The sequence below is a fragment of the Hydractinia symbiolongicarpus genome, chromosome 8 (assembly GCF_029227915.1).
Source record: "Hydractinia symbiolongicarpus strain clone_291-10 chromosome 8, HSymV2.1, whole genome shotgun sequence".
NCBI lineage: Eukaryota > Metazoa > Cnidaria > Hydrozoa > Anthoathecata > Hydractiniidae > Hydractinia > Hydractinia symbiolongicarpus.
This window is the reverse complement of record NC_079882.1, coordinates 2,554,446-2,568,801: the sequence shown is the minus strand read 5'-3', so window position 1 is coordinate 2,568,801 and position 14,356 is coordinate 2,554,446. Positions and strand designations below refer to the sequence as shown.

Genomic DNA, 14,356 nt, shown 5'->3' with positions numbered 1-14,356 from the left:
TCTACTTTTTCTCCACATAAGTTGGAATTATTGCAAGGCATGCGTTTTTCTTGGATATTATTTCAAGTTTAAATATCAGTATGTTTTAAACGTTCATTTGATTTAGACCATGTGTTCACATGTTGCGAATAAGTATTATTCCGGAGAAAAATCATAGCAGAATGTAATGTGTAAGGACAAACTAGAAGAACTGGTTTTGAATTAACACGTCAGTTACTTTTCAATTAAGCGAAAACTTGGCGTTTGTTTTAATGTTTCGACGTTTGTAACTAATATCATTCATAATAAAATAAAGTACAAGTTTGATTTGTCTATTTGACTTTATTTCTATTTTCTGAAATTCGACCATCACCCTGAAGTTTGATAGACATCCAAAATTATGTCAACATCGGGTATCTCTGAGCAGGCGAACCTCGAGGTTTATCTGCTTAGAGATACCCGGACATACCCTGGGTATAATTTGTTATTGAAATTTAATAACCCAAGGTGATGAGATGTTTGGTTTGGCAAAATAGAGAAAAAAAACAGTTTAGTTTGCCGAAATAACCAACAAATACTCCTAAATAATAATAATAAAATCAGAAATGTGTTCTTAAATAAAAAATTTTGCTCGAAAAAAAAAAATGGGCTCGAAAGAGAAGATCAAGCCACTTTCTCTACATGTTAGGTTGGGTAACTAGACTTCTGCTGAAATTTATTTCATGCGCAGCATATATGACTTGATTTTGAGCAAGCAAATCTAGAAGACTATTTTTTACGTTATAATATTTTGGTAAAGCTTTTTGAAACATTTGTGTTTCATCGAGTAAGGCATCGTACTCGTTGTACGATGGAAAAATCAAGGTACGTTTGGCCACTGGTGTTTCATCTGATCACGCGCAAAATTTGATTGATATTTCAAAAACGAATCTTACCATTCGTAAAATAAAGAAACATTATCCTAAAACAAAGAAACAATCTTTTTCAAACGTATTTAAAAACGTTTGTTATCATTCTATCCATGCTTGTTTGTTCAGAAAAAACAAATTTTTGATGCTAGCTTTGACTTTAATTTGTTTTTAACTTAATCTCCATTCATATTTTCTGACGAACACGACAAAGTCTTTGAAATCGCACCATCACCCTTAGGGTTAATAAAAATCAAAAATTATGTCAATATCGGCAACAGGGTATGGGTCTCGGGCATTTGTGTCAGTTTATGGCGGGTATTGGGCCAGGGCAATCAACCAGTGTGTCGTCGGGTGTCACTTTTCTCATAACGGATTGACTCGGGTGTTGAAAGCCGTAAATTTACTACGATTTGCCTTTTTTCTTTCAAAATGGCGGAAGAAGTTGTTAAGATTTAGCCATTTATCAACGATTAATTCATCATTGCACTCACCAAAAGATACTTATATTTCTAGGCATACGTCAGTTTAAAAGAAAATACATACATAGAACAATAGTAAGAATTAATTGTATATATATAATTAGCTAGCCTCTAGTCTGGCCTTTTGAAAATAAAATCATGTCTGAAAATGCCTCTGCACAAAAGCAACGAAGGTTAGCTAGCTAGCTGAAATCAAAAGTTTTGTCGTTGGACCCTAATCAGGAATTTAAAAAATACTTATTAGGAATTTGTGTTTAAAGGAGGTTTGATCATACAATTTGAAAAACTAGCTCTTCTGCATTTTGACATTTCTCTTCTTCTGCACTTAAAACTTTTGTGCATGTGGTTTGAAACTTTCTCTTCGCAACTAAATCTGGTCTACAAAGAGGGTGCAGACTAGCCGCATACGCCGGGGGCACTATGTGGTAGCGAAGTTCTTAAAAGAACTGTGTTTTATAATTTTTGATAAGATTTACTTGATAAATAACTTATATATAAACTTTATTAACCCATTTCTCTTCAAACGCATTCTTTTAACTGTCGTCCGCCATGTTTGTGTTACAAGGTGTTGCATTTCGGAATGTTCCGGGCGAGATCCGGCGTGTTTGGGAAAGTGCGAGTGGTTTCAGCGGACAACCGTCAATTTAATTCGAAAAGTCACGCGAACTCGCCTGTATATATGCAGGCATTTGCAGCTTATCCCTCTTGTCTGTAAATTTACTCACATGGTCTGTATATTTTGTTCACTTTTCGCTAGAAGTATATATACTAAATTTTATGGAGAGTTATTAATTTCTAACACTGCTTGATCTTTTTCATGGCCAGGAACCAGTACGAGGGTGCAGATAAGCCGCATACGCTGTAAAAAGTGCAGGCATTTTCGGGTGAGCCAGGGGTTTCGAAAAAAAATCAAGTATTTTCCCGAATAAACCCACATAGACCCGAACAATGTCTGAAAAAGAAAAGAAAAACAGACAACTATAAAAATTAAAATAAACTTACTATGTGGTAGCGAAGTTCTTAAAAGAACTGTTTTTGATAGTTTATAATAAGATTTACTTGATAAATAACTTATATATAAACTTTATTAACTCCTTTATCTTCAAGCTCCTTCTTCCAACTATTGTCCGCATGGTATGTTAGGATTTGCATTTCGGGAATGTTCCGGGCGAATTCGGGAAAGTGCGGGCGATTTTGGACGACAATCGCCAGTTTAATTCAAAAAGTCACCCAAACTCGCCCTTGTATATGCAAGATTCACGGCTTATTGGCACCTTCTTAAATCAGTATGTGAATTATTCACCCTTGCACTCAGTATAGCGTCTGTATTTTCTCAGTGTGACAAGCGAAAAAATCAACCTAATTTTTTTATTAAAAAAAATCACCCAGGAGGAGTTCAGGTGTATTTATAAATGAATAACATTTTCTATTTCTCAAAATTTGATTTAGTTCTCGAAGAAGTAAGTGCGACATGTTAATTTATAAAAGAATTGTTAAGGGTTGGAAATTTTCTTCCTTAGGGTTTGAAACAAACTCTAACAACGCAGAGAATATTCAAAACTCATGTAAAAGGCAAAAAAAGGAGTAGCTTAAATTGGAACAGAAAAATACGTGCAAGCAGCAACAGTGATTAAAAAAAATAATTTCTCCCATCATGTTAAGCTATCAAAGACACATGCATCAGCAGTGATCTGAATTTCACAAAAAGAATGCCGACCTGTCAGATCGGTTTGCCGACCTAATTTATGCTTTAGGTCAGAAAAATTCTGCTGACCTTCGACTTAGATCGGCACTTGCCTGCCGTGCCAACTTTCAATTTTTCGGGTCACAGGGTTGTAAGGGAATATAAGTTTACCCACTTCAATTCACTAATTATTGTGTTGTTTACTTTTCAGCAGTAAGCTCTTTGATTCTGGCATTGCTGTGGCAGGAAAAAAGGTGCTAGGATTTGGTGAAGATAGGTCTTTTCATGTCGATTTCTTCTCACAGAAACATTGTTTGAGGTTTTGAATCATTATTGAGTGCAGATTGTTGTATGATTTACTTGAGTTACTTTAAAGTGCTAACAATGACTTCATTACAAAATTGACTGGAAATAACTTTCCCTCACCTATCACCTTTACCTAAGGCGGTGCCAAAAGAGCTTACTACTGGAAATGTAAACAATGAAATTCATCCATAAAAATATCCCACTCCAGAATTGCAAAATGTGGCACGACACTTTATTAATTGCTTATTTGTATTTGATCTTACTTTTTGACTTATATATATTGTTTTTAGGTATCCACGTACGCCCATGTCGACCATCATTACACAAGAGTTAAAAGATGTTAAATCCAGATTAAATACCTTTGTTCCAACTGCAGAAATAATTGGGTGTCATCCAGCTAACGTGCAAATAAGAATAACGTGAGTATTCGCTTAAGTGAAGGATTGGATGTATCTCTGTAAGTTACCTCTTGGTAGAAACACCAGACAATGTTACTTTTTTGTATAAACATTTTTTCAGGAGAACAAAACACAAGCAATGTGTATGTCAATTCCAATTTCCTCAAGATTATCCAAAAGTTCCAATTTTGTTGGAACTGAAGAGTAAACGGTTTCCAGATAAAGTACTGAATGCCATTGCGAATGTTACTGAATTAGAGTCTAAAAAGTTGGTTGGAAAACCGCAGGTAAGCAAGCGTGATGATATTTTAAAATACCTGTTGCCCCCTAGCTGTATTTTACTCCTTTAACAAATAGGATGAAAATCAAACTAACATTTGGTATACTTGTCAACATTTCATAGGTTTCATAAGTTTGTTATTTCCTTCAAGAGAAAGAAAAAAAGGAGGGTCAATAATAATAGTGGTTGTCTGATTTTAGGATACTGTATTAAATCTTATATATTCTTGCAACAGGATTAACGTTTCAACCTTGAAATAAAGGAAGATTTGCTAGAAAGGCGGGAATATCAGAGAGTCGGAATTATTTTTTTAATTCAAGAAAATTGCATTGTATTATTTTCAACACATGAAATTCGGAATTTTTATAAGGGTCACATAATTTTGATGGGCCAAAAGCATCAAAACACGAATAGGCTTATCACAAATCTATTTTGTTAAAAACAATTGAACTTTTGCTTAATATTTTACTTGGTGAACTTCTTACAATGCTACACAGCGGAAATGTTAGAAAATGTAGGTTGGGTACAAACTCAATGAAAACTCAATGATCATCCCAATAAGATCTGCATGGGTTTTAAATGGTCATGTGTAAAAAACTGTCCGGTTTTCCTTATAGATTATATCGCTTGTAAAATTTATAAATAAATTTATTGAAGACAACCCACTGTTGGTATGCTCTGAAGAAATTTCTCAAATAAAGAAAAAAATAATTTCTGAAGAAGACGAATTTAAAGTGAAGCAAAAAGCTGGTGTTATAGATTACAAAATAAAGTCATGTAGGTTAGTAAACGCTCTGTGTTTTGCTTTATTTTGTTCAAAATATTACCCCTTTTCTCTATGTCCAGAGCCTGTGCCAACAGATCTTGTGTATTTTTAAAATACCCCATGAAGGTCAAATAGGAAAAACATGTGTCAGTAATCAAATCAATTTTTTTTAGATATTTTTTACACATAAAAATAACAATTCCAGACCGATACCCAGAAGAATGTATAAGGTTGGTAAAATCTCATTTTATCTTATCAGTTATTCTTTGTTTTTAAATTCCAGTGTTTCTAATTCTAGTTTCTGTTTAGTATAGAACTCAAAGGATCCAATTTCCCTTCTATTTTGGAAGCTCATTTTTTCGGTCAAGCTAAAGAAATAGCCAGACAATGTATTCAACCACCATTAAGGAAAGATCCGAAGTAAGTAATTATCAGACATTAGGTTAAAATCGTTGACTGGATTTTACTTTAATGTTGAAAAATCCGAAAACAATTTGCAATGATATATTCACCCCAAACTCAATATGCGATGTAAAATTTGTCCCCTTGACATTATATTCTCCCAAATGACCTTCATAACCACGGCAACAGAGTGCCTTTACAGGTTCTTCGTATTTGGGATAGGTATACAGGGATTCCCTGCCTAGGACAAGCATTGATGGCATTTTAATTGCCCGAAGTACTGAAATATTTTTATGTATTTCACTTCCTAGAGCTCCACCATTTGAAGCGAAACCATCTATTCGTCCGGTATTGGAATACGTTTCCTCGCAATGCGTTCATAAATTTCCTGTTGAAACGTGTCCATGTTGTGGAAAACCAGCTTTAGCAGAAGATCCAGAGGTAATGTAATAATAACCATACTATAAAAAACTGTTGTTTTTTCCTAAATAATACAATGGCTGTTATTTTTAACAATAATTATTTCTTTTCTTTTTCTGGTTTAACTAGAACTATACGTATATAAATAAATTTTAACTTTAGCAGTCTTCGTGAAAAATGGTGTAAATTTTGAAACAAAATTTCATCGAATCCTTTTTCAGTCAATCCTTTTTTTAAATTTAATTCTCGAGAAATGATAGGACTTTGCGAAAGCTTGAAAAGCTTTTTTCAGTTGAAGTTCTGTCTAAAACTATATATTTTTGAAAAAATCTTTGTAAAACAGACAATGTATTTGCATCGATGGTGTCCGCTTTAGAGAGATTCCACTGTAGCTGTGTTATGTAAATTTCGCATTTTTTGCTATTTTCATCTTTTTTCTTTTACACTTTTGAACAGCAATGCGAAAGAAACCCATATGCTGATTTCTTTGTCGAATGGGTTTATTGCAAGCATATTTATCACCACACTTGTCTCGATAAATACATGAAGTCTCCGCCATTTACAGGTAGGACACAAGTTACTTCTACGTAAAGTTTCGCGGTTCAAAAAGAAACCCTTGTATTTCGTGAAATGTAATTTTGCTATTCTTTGAAGAAAAAACCCCGAAAATTCGCCGAAATTATTAGACGTTCACATTCTTATTGTTCATAATAGCAACAACGAATTTTCAAAGACTTTACCTTGAAGGAATTAATTTTCACGGAAATTAATTTTCGCGGTTTTTGACCATTTCGGCGAAAATTAAATCCCGCGAAAAGTCTGGGAAGGCCTGATCCGTGAGAATAAGTTCCCGCAAATTACGTAGAAAACTTTCAACCGCGAAAATAAATTCCCGCGAAATTTGCTAAAAAAATCAAAATCCTTAATTTTTTAATACAGATAGCCAGTCGAAATACAAAGATGATGACGGAAATATTTTTAGCATTCTACAAGATGACCTCGACGATGAATAATTGTAACTAAGAAATTTATTAAAAAGGTTTTCCAAGATAAAAAAACCTTTTAAAATTCATAAATTTTCTTCGATTTCCTTCTTTAGAAATGTATACCTAAACTTCGTATTCCCAGTGTTCGATTATATAGAAGTTTTGAAGTGAAAAAGACGTATTCCCTGATTTCACATATCCGTGAAATTCTTTTAAAAGCTTCAACCGCGAAAATTAATTCCCGCAAAATTTCCTTTGCTGAGAGATCCGCGAAAATTAATTCCCTTTTTTTCCGCGAAATTTAAGGAAGGGTCGTGTCCGCGAAATTAGTTCCCGCGAAAATTAATTCCCTTAAGGTATTTAGAGTATGTATGTGTGTGTTTTCAGAGGTTTCTACCGACATTTCATGCTCAAATGCTTATGCATCTTAAGGCTGGGATAATCCTGCACTTCTGCTTATTTTTCTGGTATTTGCTAGCCTCAATTGTGTATGGGTTAAACAACTTCACCGAGAAAAAGAATTATAATTCAGGTGCCAAATAATTGATAAGAAGCCATGTTATTCTGTATTTTTTAGGTGGTAAAAAATGTTTAAAATGCGGATCTAGAATATATCATGAAAAGTGGAACATCTCGCCCGAACTGGCAGAAGAAAGGTGGGCTCATAAAGAAGCTAGAAAAAGAGAAATTGAAGAAGTTACAGATTTTTTAGATTTAATGTGAATGTTGAATCAGAAAATTGTGGTCTATTATCGATTTTTTAATTTCTCTTATTTTCACGAAACAATTAAAAAGAGTAACAAAAATTGAAAAATTACACAGTCCCTTTTTTCGAGACAAAAAAAATCGAAACCAAAATTATTTTCCGAGTTAACGAATTAGGAATCAAGTTTACTTTTTTTATTTCCATTCTGATTTGCATACATCTCATATGTAAATAAAAATCTGAAAAGATATATAAAATTCAAATAACTATTAAACGAAACAATAAAAAATATACTACCTTATTAATAGTAGTAGTATTCGCGGCTATTTAATTTTGCGAGCTAAAATTAATACATTTCACCAGTATTAATCTCCGAGGATGATGAAACACTTCGTAGGTGCAAAAAAAAGTTGCGAAAGAAAAAGAAGTGAAATTAACGTTTGCGGAGTTGTCTTGTATTTATAAACTTAAATTCCGCACTTTGAAAGTAAGGATAGATGCTCACAATCTTTGATTTCTCATTTTGTTCTCAATTTTGACGCGGTCGCAATTTTCCTCTTTATTCAGTGTAAAATTCATAATACATCAGCAAAAATAGCTATTTGATGTTATTCATTCGCAATCGTAAATTTCGCACTTTAAAAATATTCACATTCGCAATTTTGTATTCTGAATTTCGCATAATTGGGTAGCTCTTGTTCCTAAACTTTTCTTCCGCTTTATTTTAGAGTTTAATGATAATTTTTAAGGTTTTGGCCAAAGGATAGCGCTCATTTTGAGCCAATAATATTTAATTTTATTCCATTATGTCCCAAACCCTAAAAATAATATCACTGAAAAAATAGGCATTCTCGTCTTAAGAGGTTCATCTCAAACAGCTTTGGGGACGAAAATGAATCAAAAGCTACTCTTTTGTTCTGCAATTTACTTCAAACATAGCGTGTATGAAACGAGTTCCAAATTTTGTCATTTATCTATATGCTTAGTCAATATTGGATTGAAATAAAAGTGATCAAATTATCATTATCCATATAAAAATAATTTTCGTATGCTTGTTTAAAAATTTATATAGTTTTATCGTCAAAGCTAGTAATTTTTTTCAAAATTTTTAAAATATTTATATATTAATATTGATAATTACAGTTCTGCAAGATTTCAGTTTATTTTTGCGGATAAGAGTGCAAAATCAATCCGAACTTTGTCTTGCAAAATTATAAAAGTAGTAAAAAAAATTCTAATAGCAAAAATTGCAAAACTAATAATTTTTATTATCTTCTAACGCATCAGCAATAAGACTTCTGTAGACCTCCTGAGGAGCGTCCATGCCCCAAATAAAATCGAGATGCATCCACGAATCAACCAATTTTTGAAGTTTGACAACACCAGAAGGAAGTTTTTTCAGCAATACGTTCACATCTTTAATATCAGCCAACCAATCATGGCCACCATAATACAGGACGGTGGGGACATGGAAGTTTGATAAGTCATACAATGGTGGGGTGGACTAAAGAATGAATATTTCTTGAAAAGTATTTTTAGAAATATCTTAGCGTAACAGTTTTTTGGCCAAAATATTCGCTAACTAAACTTGTTTTTAAAGTTAGTAAGAAAGTCCAAAAATTCTTAAACTTGGACATTCAGAAAAAATAAAAATTTCGGTATAAGAAAGACGTAAAAGCGATTTCCATTTCCTTTTTTAACTCTGCCGTATTTCCGTAAGTTTGGAGTACGGCATTTAATTCAGAAACGATATTCCACAAATTTAAAACGTTATAACTTGAAGTCTATAAAATAAACAAAGACACACCTGATTGTAGCGTTCCAAATTCTCTTTTTCTCCCCAATCGTACATTTGGAAATTTCCTGTTTTATATGCCTTAAAATAAAACAAGAAGGTTCAAATACATTATGTGTTAAAAACTTTATAATAAACATTTATGTCAGGGAAAAATGACAAAGGTGTAAAAAATAGTCATTCAGAAAACTAGTAGAAACGTGTAAACACATTTTCGAAAATCGCAATGCATAGCGTTTCAGTGTCTCGTGGATTTTTCCTATCACAGACAGAATTCGCGAAAGTTCATAGAATTGTTATATATCTAAAACCAAGGTAGACAAAGTTTCTCAAAGTATTTTTAAAACAACGGTGGAAAAACTATAAACGTTTCTCCCGACATAGGCTGTATTCTCTGTATAACTTCGGCCTGCCAAAACAAAATATATACATTGTCATTTTATAAATAGATATAACATATCATAGCAAAAGAATGAAAGAAGTACCTGAGCATAGTGAACCATATTGTGCACAGAAGTACCGGCTGGGGAATGAGTCATGTAAACATCCAAACGAGTCTAATGTAAACAATAGTGTAGCAACTTTTTAAAATGATCAGCAAGTGAGAACAAAAAATAAGTCATATGTACCTCATTCATCTGCGGTTTATCGTATCCACAAATTACAAAAACAATATTCGCACACACGCTCTTTAAGACAGACTTTGTGCACATGTGAGATGCCAGCCATGTGATAAGTGGAGATTGTGGCAGAAAATCTCTTACACCAAGAATTTTGAAGAGCCACTAGTAAAATTTGAAAAAAATCGTTTAATTTAAAACTTCACTTTTCATACTACAGAAATCATTTTTAGGTAATATAAAGGCCGGCGCAAATGCATCAAAATTTTTATCAAAATCGAGTATCTTGATTTTGATAAGATTTTGATCAAAACCCGAATATTTTGATGAAATCGAATTTGTCATTTGCAATGTCATCAAAATGAGTTTGATAAAAACATTCGAATTTTGGTATTTCAGTCATTTTAGAATTTAATATGAGTGAGCTCGTTGATTCAGACGACGAAAAGCCTACCCGAGGACCAACACGAGATTGGGTGAAAAGAAGACCAAATAAGGGATATTTAATAATATAATAAAAGAATTAAGAGTCGAGTATCGTTCATGCCTTGGAAGCTATCGACGGCAAACATGTGAGACAACAACCGAAAAATGGTGGCTCGTTCTATTATAATTATAAACATACCCATTCTATTATTCCGATGGTTATAGCAGGTCGAAAGACTCCATCTTACACGATTTTGCACTCAACGCAGTGGAATAAGAAATAAATTTTGATGAAATCAACCCAAATGCATCAGAAACTAAAATCTATTTTGATGAACCAGTTTGATGGATTTTGCTGAAAATTTGGATGCATTTGCGCTGGCCTTAACTCTAAAATGCTCTTTGCATGAATCGAAAAAAACTTTTATCTACCTAAGTTAAGCGCAAATTAAATATTCGCGCAATCCTTACAGGTCAATATGAAAAAAGCTTTATGAACGCACCAATACCTATCTTTTTTTAATTTTACATAAAGGGATATTTTCTATGTCTTTAAAAGCTTTGGATTTAGGCCAGGATTTTCAAAGCTATTTAATTTAAGAATTTTGTGTAAAATACTCCAAAGCTCTTTTTTTCCAATTGTTGTCGCTGAAGGATTGCGAAATTTAGATGTGCGCAAAAGTTTCACGAATTAAGGCAATATAAAGTTGTTTTCAACCCTCTATTTACCTCAATCTCTGGAATAAAGCTTGCCAAATACTTTAGTGGACTTTCCATATGACCCAAATATGCCACTGGTGCAAGTGCATAAAACTTCTTAATTCTTTTTGACAAAACTTTATTCCGTGAAAATCCAGCAAAAGCTATCATTGTACCCTGGGAATGACCTGCATAATGCAATTGTTGTTGACCTGTTTCTGAGACTATATATTCGATAACTGCAGGCAGATCTTCTGAAGCCATGCTATCCCAACTGAAAATAAAGTGTATAGCAACATTAATGGTAATGCAACTAAAAAAGATTTAAATGAAGAAACTTACGCTTGTAAGTTTTGCGATTCCAGCTCGACCGCGAATTTTTTATTTCACGGGAAAAAACTTTCACGGTGTGCGTATTTAAAACATTACGGGAATAAAAATATTTTTTGACACGCAGAATTTTTTTCTTTAGTATTGATCGCGTGTTTGTAATTTACAACAACTTACCTAAATTTCCAAAAGGCATCTGACTCGACTTTTAATGTCTTGTGTGATCTAGAGTAAGTGTTTCCTCTACTATTTCCCAACCAAACATCAAATCCAGCATCGGCAAGCATGAAAGCTAAACTTTCATTAACTGGGTTAACAATCCAATCAGCACTGGAACAAAGGAGTCCATGTTGCAGGAATATTACTTGTCTTTTTTCTGATGACTTCATGCCTTTCCCATGAGGAATTCGATGTATTCCAAGAATGTATCCATCATTTGTTGTGACAAAGTGCTCTTCAGCAGGATACCCATGATATGTAATAATTTCTGGCTACAAAATATTAAATTACTATAAATAGCTACAATTTGCAGTATACATTTTTTATAAGCAAAATCTTATACGAAACACAAAGTTAATCTTGAACAAACACGTAAAATTGGTCTTCCTTAGCAGTAGGCAAGGAAACTAAACAACATCCAGCCTTCTGGGCCTAAGCGAATATTTTGTTACTTATAAGAGAATGCGAGCAAAATGGTGCAGTAAAATTCATTAACGTTGATTTGTGGCCTAATCAAGTATGCTCTTATATCAGTTTTTTTCAATTTTTTTCTATCAGTATAGCAAGCAGTAACATAGATTGCTAATACTTACCACTGTCATGCCAGTTTCGGGATCAACGGCCGAAGTTGTCTTCGTATTGATAAATAAGAAAAAGACCAAAAGTAATGTCAAAATATATAATTTTAACATCTTCCTTTAGCTTTAGAAAAAAAAAAGCTTGATAGCCACTTTTGCTTTGTCTTGTCTTGTCTTTTCTTGTTGTGCGTATCGTACGACTGTTTTGTCACGCGCTATGTTTACATTTGTTGCTGCCATTATGTATGTAATACACCGAATAAATCAAAATAGAGAATGCACAAAGACTTCTAATCCTTTAAACTCAAAAATTTAAAAGAAATAACTACGCATTTAACTTCAGATATATTTTTAATTTATAGATATGTGCAATTCAGTCCATATTGCGCAAAATTCGAAAACAAAAACTTATCAAGTAAATTTTTATTCATTTTGTTCTTTTAAACTAAATTCTATACAGAGATAGCATTCCATGCCCGTCTTCAATTGATTTTTGGAGCGATTTCGCATGGTCGATCCTGGTCTGGTAGCTACTAGACTATAGGGTTTTTACTCTCCCGGTTAGTAAATATGGCATGGTGCTGTATATATAGCAATGAGCAGGGTGTTTTGGATTTTTGTAGATGTACACAGTCTGCAAATTAGGATATGTAGCTATAATTAGTCTATAAATAAGATACGATAATCTATTCAGGAGATTTTTCTAACTGGACATTTAGGCAATGACTTGCTATCTTGATAAATTTTTTTGGTTTTAATATTTTTAGTAGGCACAATAAAACAATTCAATTTTTGCTAGTGCCATGCCACAGGTAAAATTTTGCTGGCATAACACAACTTTTTTATAGCTAAGCAACTTTTTTTATAAGCAATTTAAAGATTTAAAAAATTATTAAGCAACAAAAAAAATTAATTTGTTGCAAAAATAAAATTCCAAGAAAAAAAAGTTACAAAAAATTCTTTGTTGCACACTTCAGTTTATTTTCAAGAACTTTCTTTTTTTTTTACAAAAATTATGAAAATTTGTTGAATAAAATATGCAAAAGGCCCAGATATTCCCTTCTTAAAAAAATATTGCCAATGACAATGTTTACTTTAGACGTGCGAAATATCACACTTCTAAAGTGTTCGTTTTTATCGTAGACGAGCGAAAGGAAGCACGCTTGAGTCAATCATTTTATTTTCTCTTGAATTGTTCTGAGTTAAATATTGTTAAATTTTTCTGTTCGTGAAGTTCACGAACAGACATCTAACATTATCTGTCATTGTTGTTGTTTGCTTTCGTGTTGTTGCTTCAGAACCATAGCAATTAATAAACTTTTAAAAAACTTTTCTTGATTTTTTTGTTTGGTATTTCCCATTAATTTTGAAGAGGGCAAGGGAATTTCCCATTTTAATTCAATGCATGCTTAAGCCATAAGTAAAACGAAAGTGAGTTTTACGGCCTTGTTGTGCCCTCCCAGTTATCTACACAGCCGATAAAAAAAATGAACAATTTATTTTCAGCCGCATTATCTTCTTTGAGATTGCACGCCTTGATAATTTAGAGGTGCTGTAAATCACACACCTTGCCTTCATAAATTAAAGCTTAGGCACGCGGCTCATCACTCCCCTTCAATATTTATATGACAAAGACTGCAATGAAGTTGTTTAACAAATAAATAAAATATTGTTATTAATTCAAATTTCAAACTGCTAATACAAACCCAAAATAAACAGAAGATACGTTCTAAAGAAACTTTGTGTTCCTCTCTAATAGTTGTGCATAATATGTTTCTTTGTAGATTCAATGATGAGTGTTGTAATTAAAAATTTTCAAAAGTCAACTGTTCTGAACTTGTGGACAGTTCGCAGAGATCTGTTGTTGCTGCGGAGTATCATGGGTTTGCATTCATTTAACATTGGTTTGATATTTTTGTCCAGTAGAAAGATGAAAGAACTAAATGCAAAATACAGATCTATACATGAACCAACAGACATTTTGTCCTTTCCTGTACACAGTCATATAAATGAAAGTACTAAGAGAAATATAAGTCATGAAGAACATGATTTAGGAGATATATTTTTGTGTCCACAAGTGATTAAAAGCAAATATGAAGTTGAGGATCATAATATTAGGAAAATATTTGTACCTTTGTTAACACATGGTTTATGTCATCTTTGTGGTTATTTACATGACACTGAAGAACAATACGAGATGATGCATAACAAAGAAATTGAAATATTACAACTTTTTTCTAAAAAGACTGGAAAAGTGTTTTTTCCTGCTTAGTGGTGGTTATAGAATTAGCATTTTAAATTATAAGTTATAACATCATATGTTTAGAATGGCTATAAAAAGTAAATCTTATTAAATAAGATTTCAAATTTCT

The 14,356-nt window shown here is 32.7% G+C and overlaps 3 protein-coding genes across 3 annotated transcripts; 2 read left to right on the top strand and 1 right to left on the bottom strand.

Annotated features, from left to right (window-relative positions):
* The first annotated feature begins 952 nt into the window (after positions 1-952).
* Positions 953-7,370, top strand: LOC130655509 (uncharacterized). Its single transcript, XM_057458275.1, has 9 exons — positions 953-1,444; positions 3,650-3,778; positions 3,879-4,044; positions 4,655-4,818; positions 4,977-5,033; positions 5,113-5,223; positions 5,517-5,646; positions 6,082-6,190; positions 7,189-7,370. The coding sequence occupies exons 2-9, from the start codon at positions 3,666-3,668 to the stop codon at positions 7,332-7,334; spliced, it is 996 nt and encodes a 331-aa protein (XP_057314258.1). The 5' UTR covers positions 953-1,444; positions 3,650-3,665; the 3' UTR covers positions 7,335-7,370.
* A 126-nt stretch (positions 7,371-7,496) lies between these two features.
* On the bottom strand, positions 7,497-12,500 carry LOC130655507 (lysosomal acid lipase/cholesteryl ester hydrolase-like). Its single transcript, XM_057458274.1, has 7 exons — positions 12,000-12,500; positions 11,365-11,678; positions 10,888-11,131; positions 9,742-9,897; positions 9,598-9,669; positions 9,125-9,193; positions 7,497-8,821 (listed from the first exon to the last, which is right to left on the bottom strand). The coding sequence occupies exons 1-7, from the start codon at positions 12,096-12,098 to the stop codon at positions 8,573-8,575; spliced, it is 1,203 nt and encodes a 400-aa protein (XP_057314257.1). The 5' UTR covers positions 12,099-12,500; the 3' UTR covers positions 7,497-8,572.
* Positions 12,501-13,767: 1,267 nt separating this feature from the next.
* On the top strand, positions 13,768-14,262 carry LOC130655511 (endoribonuclease YbeY-like). The gene has a single exon (XM_057458277.1). It carries the CDS (start codon positions 13,774-13,776, stop codon positions 14,254-14,256), a length of 483 nt encoding a protein of 160 aa, XP_057314260.1. The 5' UTR covers positions 13,768-13,773; the 3' UTR covers positions 14,257-14,262.
* Positions 14,263-14,356: the final 94 nt, after the last annotated feature.

Bases quoted from the DNA above. Each gene is read 5' to 3' on its own strand.
- LOC130655509 (XM_057458275.1), top strand. From the start codon at position 3,666: ATGTCGACCATCATTACACAAGAGTTAAAAGATGTTAAATCCAGATTA. The intron at 3,779-3,878 runs GTGAGTATTCGC...ACATTTTTTCAG, and splicing joins AACGTGCAAATAAGAATAAC to GAGAACAAAACACAAGCAAT. The intron at 5,034-5,112 runs GTTGGTAAAATC...GTTTCTGTTTAG, and splicing joins TACCCAGAAGAATGTATAAG to TATAGAACTCAAAGGATCCA.
- LOC130655507 (XM_057458274.1), bottom strand. From the start codon at position 12,098: ATGTTAAAATTATATATTTTGACATTACTTTTGGTCTTTTTCTTATTT. The intron at 9,898-10,887 runs GTAAATAGAGGG...AAATTTTACTAG, and splicing joins GCTTTATTCCAGAGATTGAG to TGGCTCTTCAAAATTCTTGG. The intron at 9,194-9,597 runs GTACTTCTTTCA...TTTTATTTTAAG, and splicing joins ATATGGTTCACTATGCTCAG to GCATATAAAACAGGAAATTT.
- LOC130655511 (XM_057458277.1), top strand. From the start codon at position 13,774: ATGATGAGTGTTGTAATTAAAAATTTTCAAAAGTCAACTGTTCTGAAC.